This window comes from Magnolia sinica, chromosome 2 (assembly GCF_029962835.1).
Source record: "Magnolia sinica isolate HGM2019 chromosome 2, MsV1, whole genome shotgun sequence".
NCBI lineage: Eukaryota > Viridiplantae > Streptophyta > Magnoliopsida > Magnoliales > Magnoliaceae > Magnolia > Magnolia sinica.
This window is the reverse complement of record NC_080574.1, coordinates 117,963,436-117,985,672: the sequence shown is the minus strand read 5'-3', so window position 1 is coordinate 117,985,672 and position 22,237 is coordinate 117,963,436. Positions and strand designations below refer to the sequence as shown.

General features: G+C 41.3%; 1 protein-coding gene across 1 annotated transcript; it reads left to right on the top strand.

Moving 5' to 3' along the window:
- The first annotated feature begins 10,132 nt into the window (after window positions 1-10,132).
- LOC131237461 (stearoyl-[acyl-carrier-protein] 9-desaturase, chloroplastic-like) lies at window positions 10,133-21,318 on the top strand. The gene is made up of 3 exons (XM_058235233.1): window positions 10,133-10,337; window positions 18,970-19,471; window positions 20,539-21,318. The coding sequence occupies exons 1-3, from the start codon at window positions 10,219-10,221 to the stop codon at window positions 21,103-21,105; spliced, it is 1,188 nt and encodes a 395-aa protein (XP_058091216.1). The 5' UTR covers window positions 10,133-10,218; the 3' UTR covers window positions 21,106-21,318.
- Window positions 21,319-22,237: the final 919 nt, after the last annotated feature.

The window sequence follows — 22,237 nt, the reverse complement described above, 5'->3', positions numbered from 1 at the left end:
CCAAAAGAAAGAGAAAGAGATAGACGGCTTGAAATAAAACACATATATCATGGTAGAATTTCACATCGCAATGGGCCTTATATACATCATATTCGGCCTACACAAAGGTCTCACATACGTTTCCTTGGGCCTCATATACATCAAATGGGCCACATCAAATGGGCCGATCAAATGGGCTGAATCAAGTGGGCCGATTCAAAAGGGCCCAATCCAACACACCATTCATCTATTACTAGAGATCATTTTAGTGCATTATTACAAAAAAAAAAAAAAAATGAATCATATCCAAATGATCATCTGGACCATACCACACCTAATAGTGGTGATGATGATTTCGACTATTAAATTCCAGTGGGCCCCGCCATAGTATTATTTCCCATCCAGTCTGTTGATAAGGTCACAAGGGTTTAGATATGGAGGATAAATAAATGTCCTATTGGTCCAAAATCCTTTAACCTAGGGAGTTTCGATGGTGGACGTTCATCCCACTGTTTTCTGTAATGTGGTCCACTTGATATAGATCTATCTTCTTTGTTTTTTTTTGACTCAAGCCTTAATTAGAACCGTTTTACCAGATGGATGGACAGTTGGACGAACCGTACACAATAGGTGGGGTCCATGCTCACCAAATGGGTAAGCGGTTTGGATGGCATACATATATCATGAAAGGCCTACCGTCCAGCCATCTGGACCGTGGGATACACAACATACATTACGGTGGGGTCCAGACCACCTGCTGGTGTGCGGTACCCAGCCAATCTGCTAGTGCAGGCGGCCCCAACGATCAACAGATGGACGGTTTGGATGGGGCACCCTCACACGTGGGACCCCAGAACTGGCTGACGTCAAGGATGCAGCGTCCTGCTGCTGGCCGTCCAATAGATGGACGGCCCAGCTGAAATGGACGGTTGGGACCGGCTGGAGTGGATGGTTGGGCGTGGTCGCTGATCAGCGCATGCCAACCATTGAAATCTAAAAAGGGTGGGTCCCGCATGGGGGTCCCACATGTATGGTATGCCTGGAATGGTTATACCATATATACATATATATTTATAATATATATTATATAATATTGTAATATTATAATATAAAATAATATTATATAATATATACAATCAAATCCTATGCTAGATGATACACTCCATCATTGTGGTCACACATAGTGGGCCACTGGATTTCGATCAAGTTGATATTTGTCTTTCCTTCTTGTCCGGGCCTATGTGACCGTCCGGTCATGTAGGCCCCAACCGAGATCAAGGTGGCCCATTTGTTGGACATCATGGATAATACACACATCATAGGTGGGCCACTAATCATAGAGAAAGAAAGAGAGGGAGAGAAAGAGAAAAGGAGAGAGATCGGCGATGACAGAGGAGCCCCGCCACTATGGGCCCCTCTTGGATACAAGCATACATCAAGGTGGGTCTCATCATGTGTGGGCCCTTAAATCTCAAAAAGGAAACTACAAAAAGGGAAGAATGTGAGTCCAATATCACCCACCATCCACTTCTTCTTGGCTCCTTGGAAAGGTAATCGCCTTAGCTTTGATTTCAACGGAAGATGATGAAGTTTTGATAGTTGAGATGGGAGATGAGAGGGTAGGAAGTAGGCCACACATAAAACTCTCTCGTGGAGAGAGAGAGAGAGAGAGAGAGAGAGAGAGAGAGAGAGAGAGAGAAGGTTATAAGGAGAGAGATGGATGGGTGAGGTGAGTGATGGGTGAGGTGAGAGATTTGTTAACTTTTGCGATAGATTGTGTAAGAGGGGTATAGGTGGTGTAAGGAATTGTTGACTTATGGGGTTGTTTGGGGATGTGGTGTGAGGTGATGTATACTTAGTTGAGGTGATTGATTGATTGATATGACATGTTGTAGAGATTCTCTCGAAATTCGCATGTGCGGCGTTTTCCTCGAACTGAACACGGGCCCACATCTCCTGGCCTGGGTATCGGACCAGCGTGCGAGACGTGGCATAGGAACTGCGGCGATAGCGTGGTCGCTATGGTAAAAGTCTCAGATCGAGCCGACTCTGGTTTGCAGGACTCAGCTTAAGATCGTACACAAACATCGGATACAGGTCGAGGGTTGCTGAAATTTGATCAGGAGGATTGCGGGAACCTATGGAATGGTACGGACTAAGATACAAGTCTTACAGCTTCACCAAGTTATTCTGCTAATTTTTCTAAGCTCTTTTCACGTTGGATGCAACTCTAAAATCCAAACGGATGAAGAGTTATAATCAAACTAAAACTAACTATTTATAGTAAAAACAGAATTAAAATAGGGAAACGACTGTCGATCTGGTGGTATTTCACAAATTTGGCTTGGACAACCTGGCATAGTGGGTTAGTTGGATAAAGTATCTCTTTCTACCCCAAAATTATATATTTTACGCTTGATAACTCATTCCAGATTGTGAGATACGCCCGATCTAAGGTCTGACGGTCCGGATCACTTCTGTTGTCGACCAGGCCTTTTCTTATCTATCTTGGCCATGAAACTATCTGCGACCCGCTCTACATCAGTCCCCTCCACTTCAAAAGAACTCATCCTACTCTGGTTCATGATACTCGGTCAGGTCCATGACGATGAAAGTCCGTGAGATCACCATGTCATTTGGAAGATCAACAATATAGGTGTTGTCATTGATCTTTCAGATGATTGGGACGGGTCCAATCTTCTTATTCTTCAACTTGTTATACGTCCCATTCAAAAATCTCTCTTTACGCAGATGAACCATAATGCGGTCGCCCACCTCGAACACTTTTTGTCGCCAATTCTTGTCCGCTTGTTCCTTATACTGCTCATTTGAGGCATGTAGTTTGGTCTGCACTTCCGCATCAATGTTCATGATCCTGTCTGCCATATGTTCTGCTGCAATGCTCATACCTGGGAGCTTGGGCAGAGAGACCAAGTCAAGCATGTGGTAAGGTACTCGTCCGTATATAATCTGGAACGACAATTTTCCTATCGAGCGGTTCACCATGTTATTGAATGCAAACTCTACTTGAGACAAGGCCAAATCCTACTGCTTCAGTTTTTCTCCTGAAATATAGCGAAAGCGGTTTCCCAACGTACGATTCACAACCTCGATCTACCCATCAGTCTGTGGGTGGTAGGCACTACTGAATTGAAGTTGTGTATCGAATCGAGTCCACAAAGTCTGCCAAAAGTGGCTAATAAACTTCGTATCATGATCAGAAATAATGGTCTTGGGGACCCCGTGTAGCCATATGACCTCCCTGAAGAATAGATTCGTCACGTGTGTCGCATCGAGAGTCTTCTTTCATGGGATAAACTGCACCATCTTGGAGAAAGATCTACCACCAAGAACACTGAATCCATGTCATGTTGTGTTCGTAGGAGGCCAAGCACAAAGTCCATAGATAAATCCTCCCAAGGACCGTCAGGCACAGGTAACGGGGTGTAAAGGCCCGTATTCTGAGATTGCCCCTTGAAGGTCTAATAAACATGATAACGTTGTACCGCTTTTCCCACATCACGTACCAATTACGGCCAATAATACCGCTCTTTCACAAGACCTCGCGTCTTGTCTCACCCAAGGTGTCCACCTCGGCCACCTCCATGTAGCTCCTGAATAATCTGTTATCTCAGAGAACTTTGGGGGAGGCATAATCGATTCTCTTTAAAGAGAAAACTGTCCTGTATATGAATGTCACTAGGGTGACCTTCTTGGCAGTTCGCCTAAGAATCTTTGAAGTCTTCATCCTTGGCATACAGTTCTTTGAGACATTCAAAACCAATTACCTCGTTGTTCATCATAACAAGTAGTAATGCACGATGACTAAGTGCATCAACCACCTTATTCTACTGCCCTGACTTGTGCTTAAAAACAAACATAAATTCCTTTAAAAACACAACCCACTAGCATGCATATGATTCACGTTAGTCTATCTATTAATAAACTTTAATGCTTGGTGGTCAGTGTACAGAACAAACTCTCTTTGAATCAGATAATGCCACCAATGTCGCAGCGCCTGAACAACTGCGTATAACTCAAGCTATACATTGACCACTTCTTGCGGGCTTCGTTGAGCTTCTTGTTATAGAAGGCTACCGGCTTGCCTTTCTGTGATAATACTCCTCCAATTCCGACGTATGAAGCGTCACACTCTACTTCAAATATTTTATCGAATTAGGAAGCACCAAGACCAGTGTTGTGGACAAACAGTGCTTGATCTCATGAAAGCTCTTGTTAGCTTCATTGGTCCAATGAAACGGTCCTTTTTTCATGCAATCTGTAATAGGTGCGACTATTGTCCTAAAATTTCGCACAAATCGATGATAGAGGGTCGCTAACCCTTGAAAACTCTTCACCTCATGGATGTTTGTCAGGAACAGCCATTCCCTAATGGCTCGTACCTTTTCATCGTCTACACGGATGCCCGTGGATGTTACAACAAGTCTTAGGAACAAGAGGTTGTCCGTTAAAAAAACTACACTTCTTCAAGTTGAGGTACAACTTGTTAATCTATAGGACCTACAACACCTGCCTGAGATGTTTCATGTGCTCCGTCTCATCCTGGATATATATCAGTATGTCATCAAAATATACTACCACAAATCGACCAGTAAACGGTTTTAGAACTTGATTCATCAAATGCATAAAAGTACTTAGTGTATTCGATAGACCGAAGGGCATGACCAGCCAGTCATACAACCCTTCCTTGGTCTTGAATGTTGTTTTCCACTCATCACTAGGTCAGATACGAATTTGATGGTACCCGCTCCTTATGTCTAGTTTAGAGAATACTTTGGCCCCTTCTAGCATATCGAGTCGCCCAACTGTGGTATTGGAAACCGATATTTGATGATAATTTTGTTGATTGTCGGGTGTCAACACACATGCATCAGCTTTCATCTTTTTTGGCATTAATAATGCCGGTACGGCACATGGGCTCATGCTCTCTCTCAAGAGACCCTTACAGATCAATTCCTCCACTTACCCCTGAAGTATCTCACACTCCTTCGGACTCATCCAATAATGAGGGCAGTTGGGCAAGCTAACCCTAGGGACGAAGTCTATGTGATGTTGGATATCCCTCATGGGGGGCAATCCATCAGATAAATCTTCATACCAGACTTCTTTAAATTCGTTTAACAATAGTCTTGAATTTGGAGGAACGTTTGAGGGTTCCGATTCCTCGCCCTTCACTACTACGGCATATACCTCGCCAGTTTCCTTGGATTCTTCCATAAAATCCTATATGATCAAGATGGAACTCCCCTCCACTTTAAAGGCTTCAGGGTGATTCTCTGGTGCCATAGGGGTAAAGATTATTTTTGACTATCCTTGACGAATATATAGACATTGTCTCATCCTTAAGGGGTCGCATCACGGTCCGACTGCCAGGGTCGACCAAGTAACATATCGCATGCTTTCATGCCGACCACGTAACAAAGTATTTGATCCTTATAATTTTTGTCAATTGAAAATGAGATAGTGCATTGTTCAATTACCTTGGTCTTGTTCACCTTTTTTATCCAGCCAATTGAGTACGGGGAAAGATCTTTTGTCATTTGTAGCTGCAACTTCTCCACCATTACTCTTGAGAAGATGTTCTCGCTACTACCACTATTTATGATCACATTACAGACCTTTCCTTTGACAATGCACCGCGTACAGAATATATTGTGTCGTTATGGATGTAATTCCTTTCGTGGGGTATACAGTAATCACCTCACAACTAGAGACTCGCCACAATCCTCGCTCGTCAATTCATCACCATCTGCTATTTCCTCAGTGGCTTATTCATGTTCATCAAAGCCAATGTCTTCTTTTGTGGCCTCACATTCAGTGTCCCCTTCGTTTATGGTCAAGTGTGCCACGAGATGTTGAGGACAATTATTTGATAAGTGGCCCGGTTGGCCATAGCAGTAATAATTGTTTGACCTTGACCGAGTATAAGGATTTGGAATCCTACTCGGGCCCACTGTTGTGAGTGCTGCACGTTGAGGTCTGGATAACCCGCTCCCCGTATCATGGCTTGTGGTTGTAGGAGGTTGAGGATGTTCTCTTACTGGTTCTTTTCCTCGTACCAGCATTGGGTCCTGCGTGGGACCCATTATAGGGGGTCGAGTTGAAGGATAGGGTCGAGCAGGAATTGAACTGCTTCATCCATAGTCCTAACTAGGTACATCTGAACTCGGTCCTGAATTGTCAGTCGCAACCCACTTATAAATCATGCCACCTTCTGTAATTAAAATTCTGACAGATCGTTTCGTATTGCCAACCGCTGGAATTCTTCAGTATAATCTGTGACAGTTCGATTTCCTTGTCGGCAATTCAGGTATTGTTGGAATAATATTTACTCATAATCACTGGGGAGAAATTGTGATTGAAGAAGACGTCTCATCTGTGGCCATGATGAGATGGGCGCCTTGTTCTGGTAGGCTTGTGAGAGTTGTGATTGCTCCCACCATGCAAAAGCACCAGATTTTAATTTAAATGCTACCAATTTCACCTTCTTATGATCTGACACATCCATATAATCAAAATATCTCTCTACTTCGGCTAGCCAATCGAGGAAATCTTGTATGTATAATAAACTATTAAAAATAGGAAGTTCAGCCTTACCTCGATAGTCTCTTTCAGCACGATCTAGATGGTCGCCTCCATAGATTGGTTGTCAGACAAAACCTTCATTATTGTCCTCATCGCTAGAACTTGAATCATATGGTATAGTCTTATGGTTTGCCACTAGTAGTGCTCTACAAAAATCGGGGTTGTATCATACAGCAACCACGGGTGGTGGAGCAACCATACGTGGTGGAATACTGCCTAGGGTTTGGGGCAGAAGTAACGCATCCGCAAGATGGTCGAGGGTTGCCTCCAGCCCTTGCATGGTCTACTGACTCTCCCGGTGTAAAGCTTCCATTATTTCTGAAAGATCACGAATCCATGGATCGCCGTCCATGGGATTTTAGCTTATACCTTCGTTGTTTGCCATCGGCCCGAGGAGAATCCTCGCTTTGATACCAATTGACGCTGGGATGAACGTGATGAGGTCAAGCACCGTCTCCCTCAAGAGGATAACTATTCCAAATCCATGGAATATCTCTAGACTCCTCACAGAGGCTTCTCGAATCCATAAGAAAGAAAGCAAGCAAAATAGAAAATAAATTCTATAAAATTCAAAATTGATTAATGAATCAAATAAACGACTTCACAACCCTTTAAATAAGGGTACCAAGAAATGGGAGAGAGATCAAAATCAAACTACAACTAAAACTCCTAGAATTCGCAACTTACTATTTATAGACGGTTGTGATGTCTACTAGTGCACAAGGTTTTCAGCCAAAAATAGTAAGCATCCTATTTGGTTTAACCAAGATATTCTCCTAATTTTTCTAAACTCTTTTCATGTTGGACGTAACTCTTAAAGCCCAATGGATGAAGAGTTATAATCAAACTAAAACTTACTATTTATAATAAAAATGGAATTAAAATAGAGAAACAACTGCCGATCTGGCGATATTTCATAAATCCGGCTTGTGTAACTTGGTGTCATAGGGTTGGTTGGCTAAAGTAGCTCATTTTACCCCAAAATCATATATTTTACATCTGATAACTCATTCCGGATTGTGAGATCCGCCCGATCTAAGGTCCGACAGTCCGGATCACTTCTGTCGTCGACCGGACCTTTTTCTTATCCATCTTGGCCATGAAACTGTCCGCAACCCGCTCTACATCACAATAGGTCATGGTTCTCATACATAATGGGTCATGGTTGACGGAGCCTTGAAAAGAGTCGTGATTCTCACACACAATGGTCATGGTTGACAGAGCCTTGAAAAGGGTCGTGGTTGTCATCCACGATGAGTTGTGGTTCTCATACACAATGGGTCATGGTTGACAGAGAATTGAATATAGTCGAGGTTGTCATTCACAATGGGTCGTGGTTGTCATACAAAATGGGTCGTGGTTGACAACCTCGACCTTTTTCAAATGCAAATCATGATCCTTAATGAACTGTTTGATAAAGTCTACCCTTCATGGATGATAACCTTGACTATTATTGATTACACAATAGTAACAAATCTATCGAATGATGACCAATCATAAGACAATATTAAATGACATCATCAATAAGCAAATACAATTCAGTCCCAAAATTTCCATTAAGTGTCATTATATCAAGAAAAAAAAAATCTAACAATTTAGAAATTATTAAAATTCTCAACAGTGGATGAAAGTGCATCGACGCTAATTGTGACCTGTTCGATTGCATCTCAAATATTTAGGTGTGCATCCACAATGGGTCATGGTTGTCAACTGTTAGTGGTCGAGGTTTAATTGAAGGGTTGTGGTTGTCAACTGTCAAGGGTCGTGGTTGTCAATTATCAATGGTCGAGGTTTGAATTCTTAAAGGGTCGAGGTTTGAAAATGTGAATGGTTGTGGTTGTCAATTGTCAGTAGTTGAGGTTTGACAACTGTTAGTAGGGTCGTGGTTGTCAATAAACAATGATCGAGGTTGACATCTGTTAGTAGGTCCTGGTTGTCAACTGACAATATGGTTAAGGTTTGATCCCTTAGTTGTCAAGTTCCCTTCACGTGACAACCATAACCTTCACCTTCTCAAATGTACACGGTTGAGCTTATCACTTTCCAGTTGTCAAGCTCGACCCTTCGCATTTTGACCATCACGCCTTACTAGGTGATCACCACGACCATTAGTTTATGAAAACCACTTCTGCACTTCAATCCTCATTTACCATTAAAAAGACTAAAATAAAATGCTGACATTTATGGTAGAAGAAGCTTTCAGATGAGAGAAACGGCAGAGAGAAACAACAACCCTCACTGATAGTGGGTCCAATGATCTTCAATTCTCCATTAAAAAGAAGAAAGAAGAAGAAGCTCTATAAAAGTGAATAAAGGTAACGTTTAGCCCTTTCTATCACCACACGTACAGTGTAGGTTGGGGTACTCCATCACATATGTGTGGAATCCACTTCATCCACTCCATCTATTAACCTCAGAAATTTATGGATGACCATGATTAGAAGAATGATCTATCCGCCAGTCAGATTGACCACATCACATGAAAATATTTCATATAGAATAAACACCATTACGAGTTATCAGGTTTTATGGGCCACAAAGAGATGCTGTCAGCAAGACACTAACATCTTCCTATAAAAATAAATGGCTTCAAACAAAATGAATGGATTGGATATACATTCCAATGGGCACAAGGAAAACTTTCGTCCATGTCACTTTCTCGGGATTGAAAATTTGGTTTGAAAAATCTGGGAGCATGTCACATGGCTACCCTCGAAATATTTGGAAGGTCTAGTCTCTTTCAAGAATTTAACCATACAACGATCGTTGGTGCTTAATTAATCAGATGATTGGATGGCACAGGCACAGGCAATAGTTATACGCAGGTGAAGAGGGAGATGTAACGTAAATAACTTTGTAACACTTGAAAAACTACTACCATGAAAATGACTCGCGGAGAAACCGGCTTAAGTCCAAAAACATCAACTGGATGGAGGTAGATTGCTTACTGATGATGCTCTGTGGGTCCCACCATAATGTATGTGTATTATCCACGCCGTCCATCAATTTTTTCCATATCATTTTAGGGCCAAATCTCATGTGGACCACACCACAGGAACAGTGGTGATTGAACGCTCACCATGCATTGAAAACTTTACGGGGTTGACAAAAGTTTTACATGAAACTGATATTTGTGTTTGCCCTTCATCCATGTCTGTGTGACCTAATCAATTTAGATGGCAGTGGGCCCTAAGAAGTTTTTAATGGTGGATCTTCAATCAGAACTGTTTTCTTGTGGTGTGATCCACTTGAGATTTAGATATATCTCATTTTTGGTATCGTCCCCTAAAACGATATGGAAAAATAGATGGGCGGCATGGATAAAACAAATATATAATGGTGGGGCCCACAGAGCACTGTCCAGTAGCCACCTCGCTACTGGCAGCGTCAGTATGCAATCCGTGCATGGTATGCATTCACTGCCCACCTGCCTCATGAGTGCAATGAAGGTCCCTTTATGATCCAGCGCGACGAAACCAAAACTTCATTCACCGTTAAATACAAGGACCTTCACTTATCAACTCCTTACTACGAACTCCTCTCTCTCTCTCTCTCTAGAAGGGGAAAAAAAAAAGTCTATCTGTCAAAGAAGAAGAAAGAAAGAAAAGCCTCTTTCTCAAGTAAAAAAAGAAAATGGCTTCTCTTTTTAATATTCCTTTACAGTACTTCTTTCCTACTGGAAAAGATATTCCTTTCTCTAGACGTCAATCTCCAGGGGTTTTCATGGCCAAAGTCTTCCCACGTAAACCCATGTGAGGTTTCTTTTATTCATTCCTTCTCCTTCCTCTTCTTTCTTTCTAACCGTTCATGTTTTATTGCCACTGGTGGGCCTCGTTATAATTTTCAAATTGTTCAAAAACCATCAAACACATCATGGTTCATTGCTAGCATGCTCTATTGTGGTAGTCACATTTTCAAAGAGCTATCCAGTCAGTTGATAAAAGCGTAAGGCCTTTACCTTTTGGACCACTTCAATGGCCTAAACCGACGGCTCTGATATATCTAGATAAATAATCCATGGTAGGGTCCACCAGAAGAGAATGGCCCAAGATTGGTGAATATGATGTTCCAATCTTGGAGATCTGTAGGGTACTGCCCGTACATTTCAGATCGCATTAAACCCATATGGGTCACTTGTGTATATTGGGTGTGAACAAACTAAGGATGGATGGAATATGTGCGTGTGACATCCAACCTGACTTGGGGGGTGCTCAGGCACGACCACTGCCAGTCCAATGGGCACGGATTAGGTACTACCCCCGCCTGTTGGGAGCTATGACAGGCGAAGGAGGATCCGAGGGCCATTAGGTGGCTAATGCGATATATTAATTTTATCCACACCGTCCATCCATTTTTAGATATTATTTTAGATAATGGACCCAAAAATAACAAGATCCATGTCTAAAATGGACCACAAAGTAGGGATTAAATTCCTACTGTTGAAAATTCTTGGGGCCAGAGAAGTTTTGAATCAAGATTATTTTATTATTATTTTATTTTTTTATTTATTTATTTTATTTTACTTTTTGCACTTCAACCCGGTGTATATGACCATATCAACAATTTGGATGGTAAATAAATAACACCGTGGACCCTAAAAAGGTTTCAATGGCGGGCATCCTTAGCAGCGCTGCTTTCTTCCTATGGTGTGGTCCACTTGAGACTTGAATCTCCCTTATTTTTGGTCTAGTGTTTTAAAATGATATAGAAAAATGTACGATGGTATGGATAAAATTCATTTACGATGGTGGCCCCTTCAGTTGCCTTCAGTTGCCTTCGAGCCTTGGCCTGTCCGGACTTTGCGTAGGTAGTAACGAATCTGCATTCTCCGCTTGCAACAGGCATGAAATTCCTGCTTTTAGTGCATCATAATTGATCCACATAGGCTCTGACGTTGTCAGAACCGCTGCATTAAATGGTGTGTTGATGTGATCCAGTTACATCGAAACATGCAGGATTTTCTTGTTGGTGGCATGCAAAGGATTTGGACGCGGATTGCGTACTGACAGCGTCAGTAGCGAGGTGGCTACTGACAGTGCTCTATGGGTCCATAATGATGTATGTATCTTATCCGTGCGGTTCATCTATTTTTTCAGACTATTTTATTCCATGAGACCATAAATGAGGCGGATCAAAATCTTATATGGACCACACCACAGGAAAGAGTGGTGATTGAACACTTACCATTAAAAACTTCTTAAAGGCCACAAAGTTTTAAATTAAGCTTATATTTTGTTTTTTCTCTTCTACCATGTGTGAGTGACCTAAACAACAGGTTGGATGACAAATAAACATTACAGTGAGCCCTAGAAAGTTTTTAATGGTAAGCATTCAATCTCCACTGTTTTCTTGTGGTGTGGTCCACTGGAGATATTAATATCTCTCATTTTTCTTATAATTCTCTATAATGATCTGTAAAAATATATGAACGACTTGGATAAAACACAAATACACCATGCGGGGCCCACAGAGTATTGTCAGTAGCCACATTGCTACTGACGCTGCCAGTACGCAATCCGCGTCCAAAGGATTTGGATCCCTGGTCAACTTGTGAATTTGGAAGTTTTTTCGGTAATTGTGCATTGTTTTCCACAATGTAGTCCACTCGATGATTATATGGACCTAATTTTTGGATGTTGCGTCATCAATGGTAATATAATGCACAATAGCCCCACTCAAGAAAACAGTAAATAACCACCCAAAATCCTCTACATTAACATGTTAGCCCACGTAGCGATTGGATCAGCCCGATTTTTAGAGTGTCCAGCTTTAATAATTAATTAATATCACCTAATATAGGTGCATGTTAAATGCCATTCCTACACTCAAGCACATGTACGTAGAATAGGCTTATTGTTGACTTGTGCATGCTTTGATAGGACTAAAAAATAGGATAAAGAGAAGAAAAGGGAAGAAAGATGACAAATAAACATCAATGTTGGTCATAGGAAGTTTTCACACTATTTTTTTCATATTGTAACCAGTGGATATTAGCTTAGGTGGGCCAAGGTTTGGTGGGATACGCTGGTACGTCCAGGAGAGATTTTGTTTTTCTTTTTATTCTTTCAGTTAGCTTGTTAAGTGCACCCATTGTCAATTCACACTTCACTATTAGCCACCCCCACTAGGGAGTTGACACCAAGACCTCAGTGTTGAAACTAGGTATCTTTCACTCAGTCTACAACTTGAGCTATGGACTAGGGTGTCGTCCGAGAGAGGTTGATTCTACATACAGGTTTTGCTAGCTCATAGTTGGATGTGACCCCAAAACTATACAAATCTAATAATTAGGTGGGCCACGTGGTAGGAATCAGTGACAACAAGGGACCATAGAATTTTCAAATGAGGCTGATATTTAAGTACTTCGTCCTTCGTCTGTTTTTTTTTCTTTCGGACTGGGTATACGACCCGCACCATGACCTATCTCAAGACAGATGTTCATGTCATGGGCATGTCCACCCACAGTGATGTATATGTTTTATCCGCACTACCCATCCATTTTGTGGCCATGAGCCCAAAAAGGCTTATATTTATGTTTTCCCTTCATAAAGGACCGTGGACCTAATGAATAGGTTGATGTGGGCCTTAAGAAGTTTTCGAGGGCAAGAATTCAATCTTCAGTGCTTCTTCCTGTGGTACAATCCAGTTGAGCCTTCAGTCAGGGTAGTTTTTAGATCAAGCTAATATTTATGTTTTCCCTTCATAAAGGATTGTGCGACCTTATGAATACGTTGAGTGGCAAATAAACATCACAGTGGGCCTTAGGAAGTTTTCAACAGTAAGAATTCAATCCCCACTACTTCTTCCCGTGGTATGATCTACTTGAGCCTTCAATCTACCTCTTTTTTGGGCTCATGCTTAAAATGATCCGTCAAAATGGATGGACACCATGGATAAAACATGTAAATCCTAGTGGACCCATACCATTGGAAGCAGCGGGGATTGAAAGTTTACCATTGAAAACTTCTGAGAGATATAGAAGTTTTAGATCACGTGGATATTTATGTTTTCCCTTCATAAAGTGTTATGAACAAGTTAGATAGCAAATAAACATTAAGGTGGGTACTAGGAAGATTTTAACTATAAGAATTCAATCCCCACAGCTTCTTGTGGCGTCCACTTGAGCCTTCGACCTGCCTCTTTATTGAGCTCATGCCTAAAATGATTTGTCAAAATAGATAGACAGCACCAATAAAACATAAACATCCTAGTGGGTCCTATAGATCCTTAAATAGGACTGTCCATCTCTAGACCCAATCTGCCCTCATCATATCCACCCTTTCCATTAGATGGGCCCTTGGATATTTTTTGGCAATAGAGCAAGAAACAAACTCGAATAGAAGCTCAGGTGGGCAATTAATACCACAAGGAACACTTGGGATTGGGATGGGACGCTGAACCAATAAAACCTTCCCCACTGTTTGTAGGGCCCACCTTACCATGTTTTTTTATATGCCTTCTAATTGGTTCATCATACATGCCTCACTGTGATTAGGGACTTATCAAAAATCAGGCTATCATCCTGTCTATCTTGACCACACCATATGAATTTCAAGATCTTAGTCACGGTATATTTTCAAGATCTTAGTCATGATATATTTCATCAAAACAAAAATGAGGCAAATCCAACGAATCAAATGGATCACACCACACCACAAATGATTCTTGCATTTAAAGCAACTGACATTTAATACTTCGTGCATTTTAATACAACCAAGCTTATTATTTGGTGTGGTCTGCTTGATCGTTGGATCTGCCTCATTTTTATTTTGATGCCTTAAAATAATATGAGAAAAGGGATAGACAGTTTGGATGTACAGATACATCATGGTGGGCCCACTCACAGAACTGCCCGTTCGAAGCTAGGGACGGGCGGGGGTAGTGCACAATCCGCGTCCGATTGCGTCCTACCCCTCTAGCCACGAATGGACAGTTCTGCTGGCGGGCCCACTGTGATTCATCAATTTATCCATGTCGTCCATCTCTCCTTTCAAATTATTTTAAAATATAAACACAAAAATGATTAAGATTCAGCGCTCAAGAGGACCACACTATAGATGACTCTTGTATTTAATGCCCTAGGCATTTAATGCAAGCAAGCTTATTATTTGGTGTGGTCCACTTGCACGTTGGATCTGCCTCATTTTTATGCATCCTAGAGGAGGGATGGACGGCGTGGATAAACCAATACATCAGTGGGCCCGGCAACAGAACTGCTGTTCGTGGCTAGAGACCGGGGCGGGGTAGGACGCAATCCGCGTCCGGACCTTTTGGGCATTGGTGTCAATGGGGCCGAAGGGGATTGGGTCGTGTACCGTACACCACTGACTTGGCTGGTGTGTGTACGTGTCGATTGAAAGCGGTGATGTTCCTATCTCGAGGCGGTTCAAAGGAGAACAAATTACATATCCCCATAATGATGTATTCATTATATCCACACCGTTGATTCATTTGGTGAGATTATTTTAGAGCAATCCAAAAATGAATCATATCCAAAGCTCAAGTGAACCACACCACAAATAGTAGTGAAGACAATGATCCTCACATTAAAACATTTGTAAGGCATTCTGTAATAGTTATTTCCCATTCAAACTAATCATAAGTTCACACAATGGTGGATGAAGAGTAAGAACAAATATCATATTGATCCAAAACTTACGTAACTCTGGAAAAGATTTCAACGGTAGATGTTTAATCTCCCACTGCTTTTTGCAGTGTGGTCCACTTGATCTTTGGATCTGTCTTATTTTTCAGCTTAATACTTACGACAAGCAGACAAATGGATGGACGGTCTGGATATAACACATATATCATAATGAGACCCATATAATTTGGTGACATCAACGGACCACAGATGCCATAGAACTCGGTGACGTCAACACAGAAGCGATGCCGTTTGTGTTGCTTCCCAATGGGTTACAGGGTTACACTCTGAAAGTCACATCAGCCCAGCGATTCTAGCCACCGTTTGAAGACCACTGGAAAGTACCGATCGTATGGTCAGGAAAAATTACAATTGTAGAACCCTTCCAGCAGGGAAGCGGAAGGTTCACCACACGCCATCAACTTTGGCTGGTGTGTTGACTTTACCGAGTTCTGTAAATCCCATCGTGAGGTATGTGTTATATCCAAGCCGACCATCCATTTGTCAAGCTCATTGTAAGGATTAAAGCAAAAAATAAGACAGCTCCAAAGATCAACTGGACGACATTGCAAAAAACAGTCGGGGATTGAATGTCTACTTTTGGAATCCTTTTGTGTGACCTTATGAACAAATTAGGTGGAACATAAACGCTCTGGCAAGGGGTAGGAATGTTTTAACAGTGAGAACCATTGTCCCACTGCTATTTGTGGTGTGATCCATTCGAGCTTTAGATATGAATCATTTTTAAGCTCATGCTATAAAATGATCTCACTGGATAGATTAACAGTGTGGATCATTGCGGGGGCATGTAACTTTAATCTTCCTTGAACCGTGAGTTTGATGTGCGTTGGCGGTCAGCTGCGCACAACCTAACTAGTATGTTTACACGTCGTGTGAAGACAACGGCTGACGCTCATCGAGCTCCTGCTGTAGCAAGGGTCCAAAGGAGATCAAAGTTATACGCCCGTGATGTATTTATTATATCTACACCGATTCATCAATTTGGTTGGATCATTTTAGAGCACTAGCTTAAAAATAAATCATATGCAAATTTCCTCAGGAGTTTGCATATGACTTATTTAGGGTCATATGCAAACTCCTGGTCAGGGGTTCGAGTACCCATAGGTGGTGAAATTCCACCAGCATGAGTGTGTGGGGTGTGTGTGTGTGAAAAAAAAAAAAAGTCATATGCAAATTTCAAGTGGACCATGTGTTGGAATGTTTGGTTGAATTAAATAGACTATGAAAATCGAGAACTAAAAAAAAAAAAATTGAGAAAGAAGACTATTGAATTGAGTCAAGGCGTGACTAAGTCACTCGGCTTGAAATCGAATTTGCTCTCCTTGGACAGCGTCTCAAATGCAACAAGTTTCCAGAGCAATCGACCTCCAGGATACAACGACTATGACCCGGTCCCAGCGGTGCACTCACTGTACGCGTGCTCGAACCACTTCCAGTTTAATCCGAAAGTGCTGAGTTAACTCAGTAACAAACTCAGCAATTAAAATTCATAAAACCGTATCAGAGAGAGTTTTATAATAGAGATAATATTTTTGTATTTTTGAAACTGGAACGGAAATCCTTATATAGACTCTGAAATGGTGCATAAGCACCCTTTACAAAGAGTTAGATCCGTTGGGTTTAAACCCAATAGATGCGACTAATCGAAATGGACACACCTCTCTAGTTTAAAACGAAAAGGCGCAAGTGTGAGTACACTCTCACAAATAAAGTCCCGCGAGCACTCGTACACACACACCCACACGAGTATACTCACACCGCACCCGCACCCACGCCCAACCCATACCGTCCCGTCCCGCACAGGCACACGAACACTGATATCGGCTCGGCTCGGCACGCACACACGTGTGTGGTCAATGGCATAGATTAGAGCTATGGCATAATTCCCATAGGACCAAATTCACATGCCCCCTAAATGGGGCTCAAGCCCAAGGCCAAAATTTTATCTTATATACAAGATATATTGCTTTGTCAAATCCGATGTGGGACAAAACTCATAACTCAAAAACACCAAAAATTCTAAATTTTGTAGGGAAACCAAAAATTTGAAAACCAAATTTTTAATATATTTTGAAACAAAATATAACATCATGCCCCAAATAACAGCTGAGACAATGATTCTCACCGTTAAAACACTCAGAGGGCTACCATAACATTTATTTCACCTCCAATCAGTTCATAAGGTCACACGGACCTAGAAGGGTTTCAAATGATATATGTTCAAAACTTTTGTGACCCCCAAAAAGGGTTTCAATGATAGATGTTCAACTCCCCACTGCTTTTTGCATTGTGGTCCACTTGATCGTTGATTCTGTCTTATTTTTAAGCTCAAGCCCCTTTCAATGATAGATGTTCAATTCCCCACTGCTTTTTACAGTGTGGTCCACTTGATTGTTGATTTTGTCTTATTTTTAAGCTCAAGCCTTATGACGACCTTGCTATATGGACGGACGGTTTGGATATAATACATACCTTATGGTGGGACCTACATAACTTGGTGACATCAACACACTAGGCAGTCGGTGGTGTGTGATACAATAGCTAATTCGCTTCCCAGTTTACTGGGTGAGTTAGCTTTGATCATTTTTATTTATTATTATTATTATTATTATTTAATAAAGAGCCAACTGTATTGTTAGCTTCTTTTTTTTTTTTTTTCCTTTTGTTTTTTTCAAAGTGAGATTATTTTGATAATCACATACAGGATACAACAGCGGAGCTACAGTATTGTTAGCTTTGATAACTTCTCCTCAGTCTAATAATAAACCAAATCCTCCATCCGGTGGGTCCAACGTGTACGATAACCTCATCTATTATTCAATCACACAATCAGGTTCATGTGATATAAGAAAAGAGGGTTAATTGCAACAAACATACCATGTGGGGTGCACGTACGTGAGAGATGCAGGAAATTCATTAGGTGGGGCCCACCATGAATGCTACCTGGCGTAAGAATTCAGGCCCATGTTGTTTTTTGATGTCTTAAATCTATATAGAAATAAGATCTGTTGATGCTATGGACAAATCATTCAATGTCATCGAGCACTGTTTGATGCCATTGAATAGCCACTCGGTTCATTGAGAATTTCAAAAATTTTTCAGTTAGTTGTTGGACTATTACCTGTTTGATGCCATCAAAACCCATCAAAGTGCAATCGAGAAAATTAGATTTTTTTCATAATTTGTCTCTAGACTATTTTGACGTTTTTTCCATGCCATCGATGGTTTGTCACTGACATCGAAGTCCCATCAAAGGTGTCATTGAGCATATCGCAGAGTTACGCAAAGTCGTGAATTTACAGGATTTGTTTCCGATTTCAATTGTGATTCTTCCTAAGGCTATATATAGGGGTGTAATCAGGTTGGGGTATATCTCGTAGCTTTCTAAATCATTCTTAGGGTTTCAAGGGTGTAGCTTTGGGTAATTCGAGGTTATTCAAATTGGGTATTCTTTAATCTCTTGTAATTTCTGCTTTCATAGTGATTATTTGTCGCTTTGTGCCATAGTTTTTTCCACAATGGTTTTTCCACATTGAAATCGGAGTGTGTTTGTGCTTGTTTGGTGCAATTGAATTACTTCACTTGATTCATCCATCTGCTTCTGCGGTCCCCCAACAGCCCCATTACTCAAAAGCGTCCCACGTTATGGATTGCTCGGATTTGTGCTCTTCCAAGTAACTTCTTTTCCTTTTCTGCTGTCATCTGTTTTTAATGAGCAGGGAGGTTAGGAACATGGGAAAACATCAGAGCTTGGAGGATACAGACGTTCGAGTGAGACATTCCATGCCACCAGAAAAGATAGAAATATTTAAATCCATGGAAGAATGGGCCACGAACAATGTCTTGACGCACCTAAGACCAGTCGAGAAGTCATGGCAACCGCAGGATTTCCTGCCCCACCCTCACTCAGAAGACTTCTTCGATCAGATACGCGAAATAAGGGCCCGAGCAGTGGACATTCCTGATGATTACTATGTATGCTTGGTCGGAGATATGATCACTGAGGAAGCCCTTCCAACATACCAAACCATGCTCAACAGCTTGTATGGCACTCAGGATGAGACGGGCGCAAGCCCCACTTCGTGGGCCATCTGGTCAAGGTCTTGGACGGCTGAGGAGAACCGGCATGGAGACCTCCTCAACAAATATCTCTACTTGTGTGGAAGGGTAGACATGAGACAGGTCGAGAAAACAATTCAATATCTTATCGGCTCGGGAGTGGTAATTTTCGTCTCAAAATTCTCTTGAATTCCTTCTCTTCATTTCTAGCCTATCTACTGTTGAGTTCGTTTTACCCCGTGGGGACCAAATTATAAATAGGAGAATAATCAGAGCCTTTCACGTTATCAGGGCCACTGTGGATTGTCCGCAGCACTACATTCATGCTGAATTGATAACCCTTGACCAATGTTATCTATGGTCGAATGTGAACCGTTCAAAATTTTAAGTCCATGGATGGTCAGGATCATTGACGCAGGGAGGACGTGTTGAGGTCGAGCGCACCGTCTTCCTCAAATGATAACTGCTCCGAGGACTCCTCATAGAGAAACCTTGAATCCACGGGGAAAAGAAAATAAAAATAATTCTAGAAAATTTGAAATAATTTGATTCAGGATGAAAAACGAGTTTACAACTCTTTAAATAAAGCTACGGACCCTAGGGAGAAGTTTGACGGTCCTGATTTCCACTAGACCCCATGGTTTTCAGCCAAAAATAATAAGTGTCCTATTTGGCTCAACCATGCTAGTCTCCTAATTATTCTTAGCACTTTTCATGTTAGATGTCACTCCCAAAGCCCAAACGGATGAAAAGTTATAACCAAACTAAAACTTACTATTACTAGTAAAAACAAAAATAAACAGAGATTTCAACCCTCGATCTGATGGAATCTTGCAAATTCGGCATGGGTAACCTGGCATAGTGGGGTTAGGTGGCTAAAGTAGCTTGTTCTACCCCAAAATCATATATGATACGTCTGATAGCTCATTCCGGTTTGCAAGATACATCCGTTTTAAGTTGTCCGGATCACTTCTGTCGTCGACCGGGCCTTTTCTGATCCATCTTGGCCATGAAAGTGTCCGCGACCCACTCTACGTCAATCATCCTCTGACATGCATCACTCCTATACCGAGTGAATAGGTAATTCTAAACGGTGGAATGTGTACAGTCCAACAGTAGAATTTGAACGGTCCACATTCAAATTCATACGTTAATGGTCAGGATTATCCTTGCTCCTTGTGAATTTATTTAATAACAGAACCTACTCTTTTAACATTTTTATCCTTTAGGATTGGCAATTCGAGAATAGCCCTTATCTTGCATTCATCTACACTTCCTTTCAAGAAAGAGCAACCTTCATCGCACACACAAACACAGCTAAGCATGCCAAGTACTATGGGGACACCAATCTGGCAAAGATCTGCCATACGATCGCCGGGGACGAGAAGCGTCACGAGAAAGCCTACACCAAGATCGTCGAGAAGTTATTCGAGATCGATCCAGACACCATGATGCAATGCTTTGCCCACATGATGAAGAGGAGGATCACCATGCCGGGCTATTTGATGTTCGACGGTCAGGATCAAGACCTGTTCCTCCATTACTCTACTGTGGCCGAGAGGATGGGTGTGTATACGGTCCGGGATTATGTGGACATTGTTGAATTCTTTGTGGCGAGATGGAAGGTCGATAAGATTGCAATGGGTTTATCTGGAGAGGGACGGAGGGCCCAAGATTATTTGTGTAATCTGGCCACAAGAATCAAGAAAATAGAGGAGAGAGCTGTGGCCAGAGCCAAGAAATCTTGGGTCATTCCTTTTAGTTGGGTTTTTAACAAAGAAGTTATTTGTAATTAACTACAAGGATTCCTAGTTGGAAACCATTGCTAAGTCCTAATAGAGTCGAGCTTTTCATGATATACAGTTCTGGTTTGTTATGGGTTGTTTTTAAGTTGCAAAGCTAGTATTTTGTTGTCCTTGAACTATTTTGAATTAGAGTTTCCATTGGGAGTGCTATGATTATAGTTGTAATCAAACTACATTAAGGAAATAAGTATTATAAGTTGGTAATTTCGGTTGTATGTACATACACACGAGTTCTCTTTCCTCACACTTTCTCTTTTCTACCTTCTTTGCATTTACCATGAATGCACATCTTTTTCCAAGCCTTTGCTAGTATAAATTTGCACTTGCACGTGGAATTAGAGCTACATTGGTAAGTAAATTAGTCTTGTAGGGTTTTTGTGATCGTCAATTATCCAAGCAAAAGTGGTTTGAGTAATTGATTGAACTTACAAGCCTTGGGTCACGGAAATAATGTCTTCAGATCGTAGTTACACAACAATTACAAATGATTGAACTCATGTTATAACCCCACCGTCTAAATCTCACTAGCCGTTGATAGTGCGAGATAAGTTCTAAAGGAGAAAAAGGAAGACTAGGAGAGAAAATGAGGTTTAAGAAATAGTCTCAATCAACCTAGGAGTACTATATCCAAGTATTTACCACGGACATATGAGAATTCTCTAAGAATTCCCTACTATATATGCTTGCTGGTATAGTTATTTTCTCATATTCATTTATACCCATTCGTCTTTTATAAGCTTTTTCCATTGGGACTCATAGAAGCACATAAAAAGGAATCAAACAAGAAAATCACAATCGCACAAGTAGATCTAACTAGAAAAATTCTTCACAAAAAAAATCACAGCACAAAGCGAGAATGCACTATTAAAAACGAAGTTATAAGAGCTGAAACCTTACTGATCAAAGCCGTAAGAGGAAAAGTCGTAGTCTTTGCCCTTCAAAACTCTCTCAAACCCTTAAGCACATCTTGGAGAACTCCTAATCCTTACCTCAATCCCGATTACACCCGATATATATATATATATATATATATATATATATCGCAACCGGAATAAGAAACAAATTTAATTGTGCAATTATGCAGTTCTGTGCACGCCTTCGATTGCATCAACATCCATCGAGG

Excerpts from the sequence above, each read along its gene's own strand:
- LOC131237461 (XM_058235233.1), top strand. The coding sequence starts at position 10,219 with ATGGCTTCTCTTTTTAATATTCCTTTACAGTACTTCTTTCCTACTGGA. Across the intron at positions 10,338-18,969 it reads GTCTTCCCACGTAAACCCAT|GGAGGTTAGGAACATGGGAA; the intron begins GTGAGGTTTCTT and ends TTTAATGAGCAG. Across the intron at positions 19,472-20,538 it reads ATCTTATCGGCTCGGGAGTG|GATTGGCAATTCGAGAATAG; the intron begins GTAATTTTCGTC and ends TTTATCCTTTAG.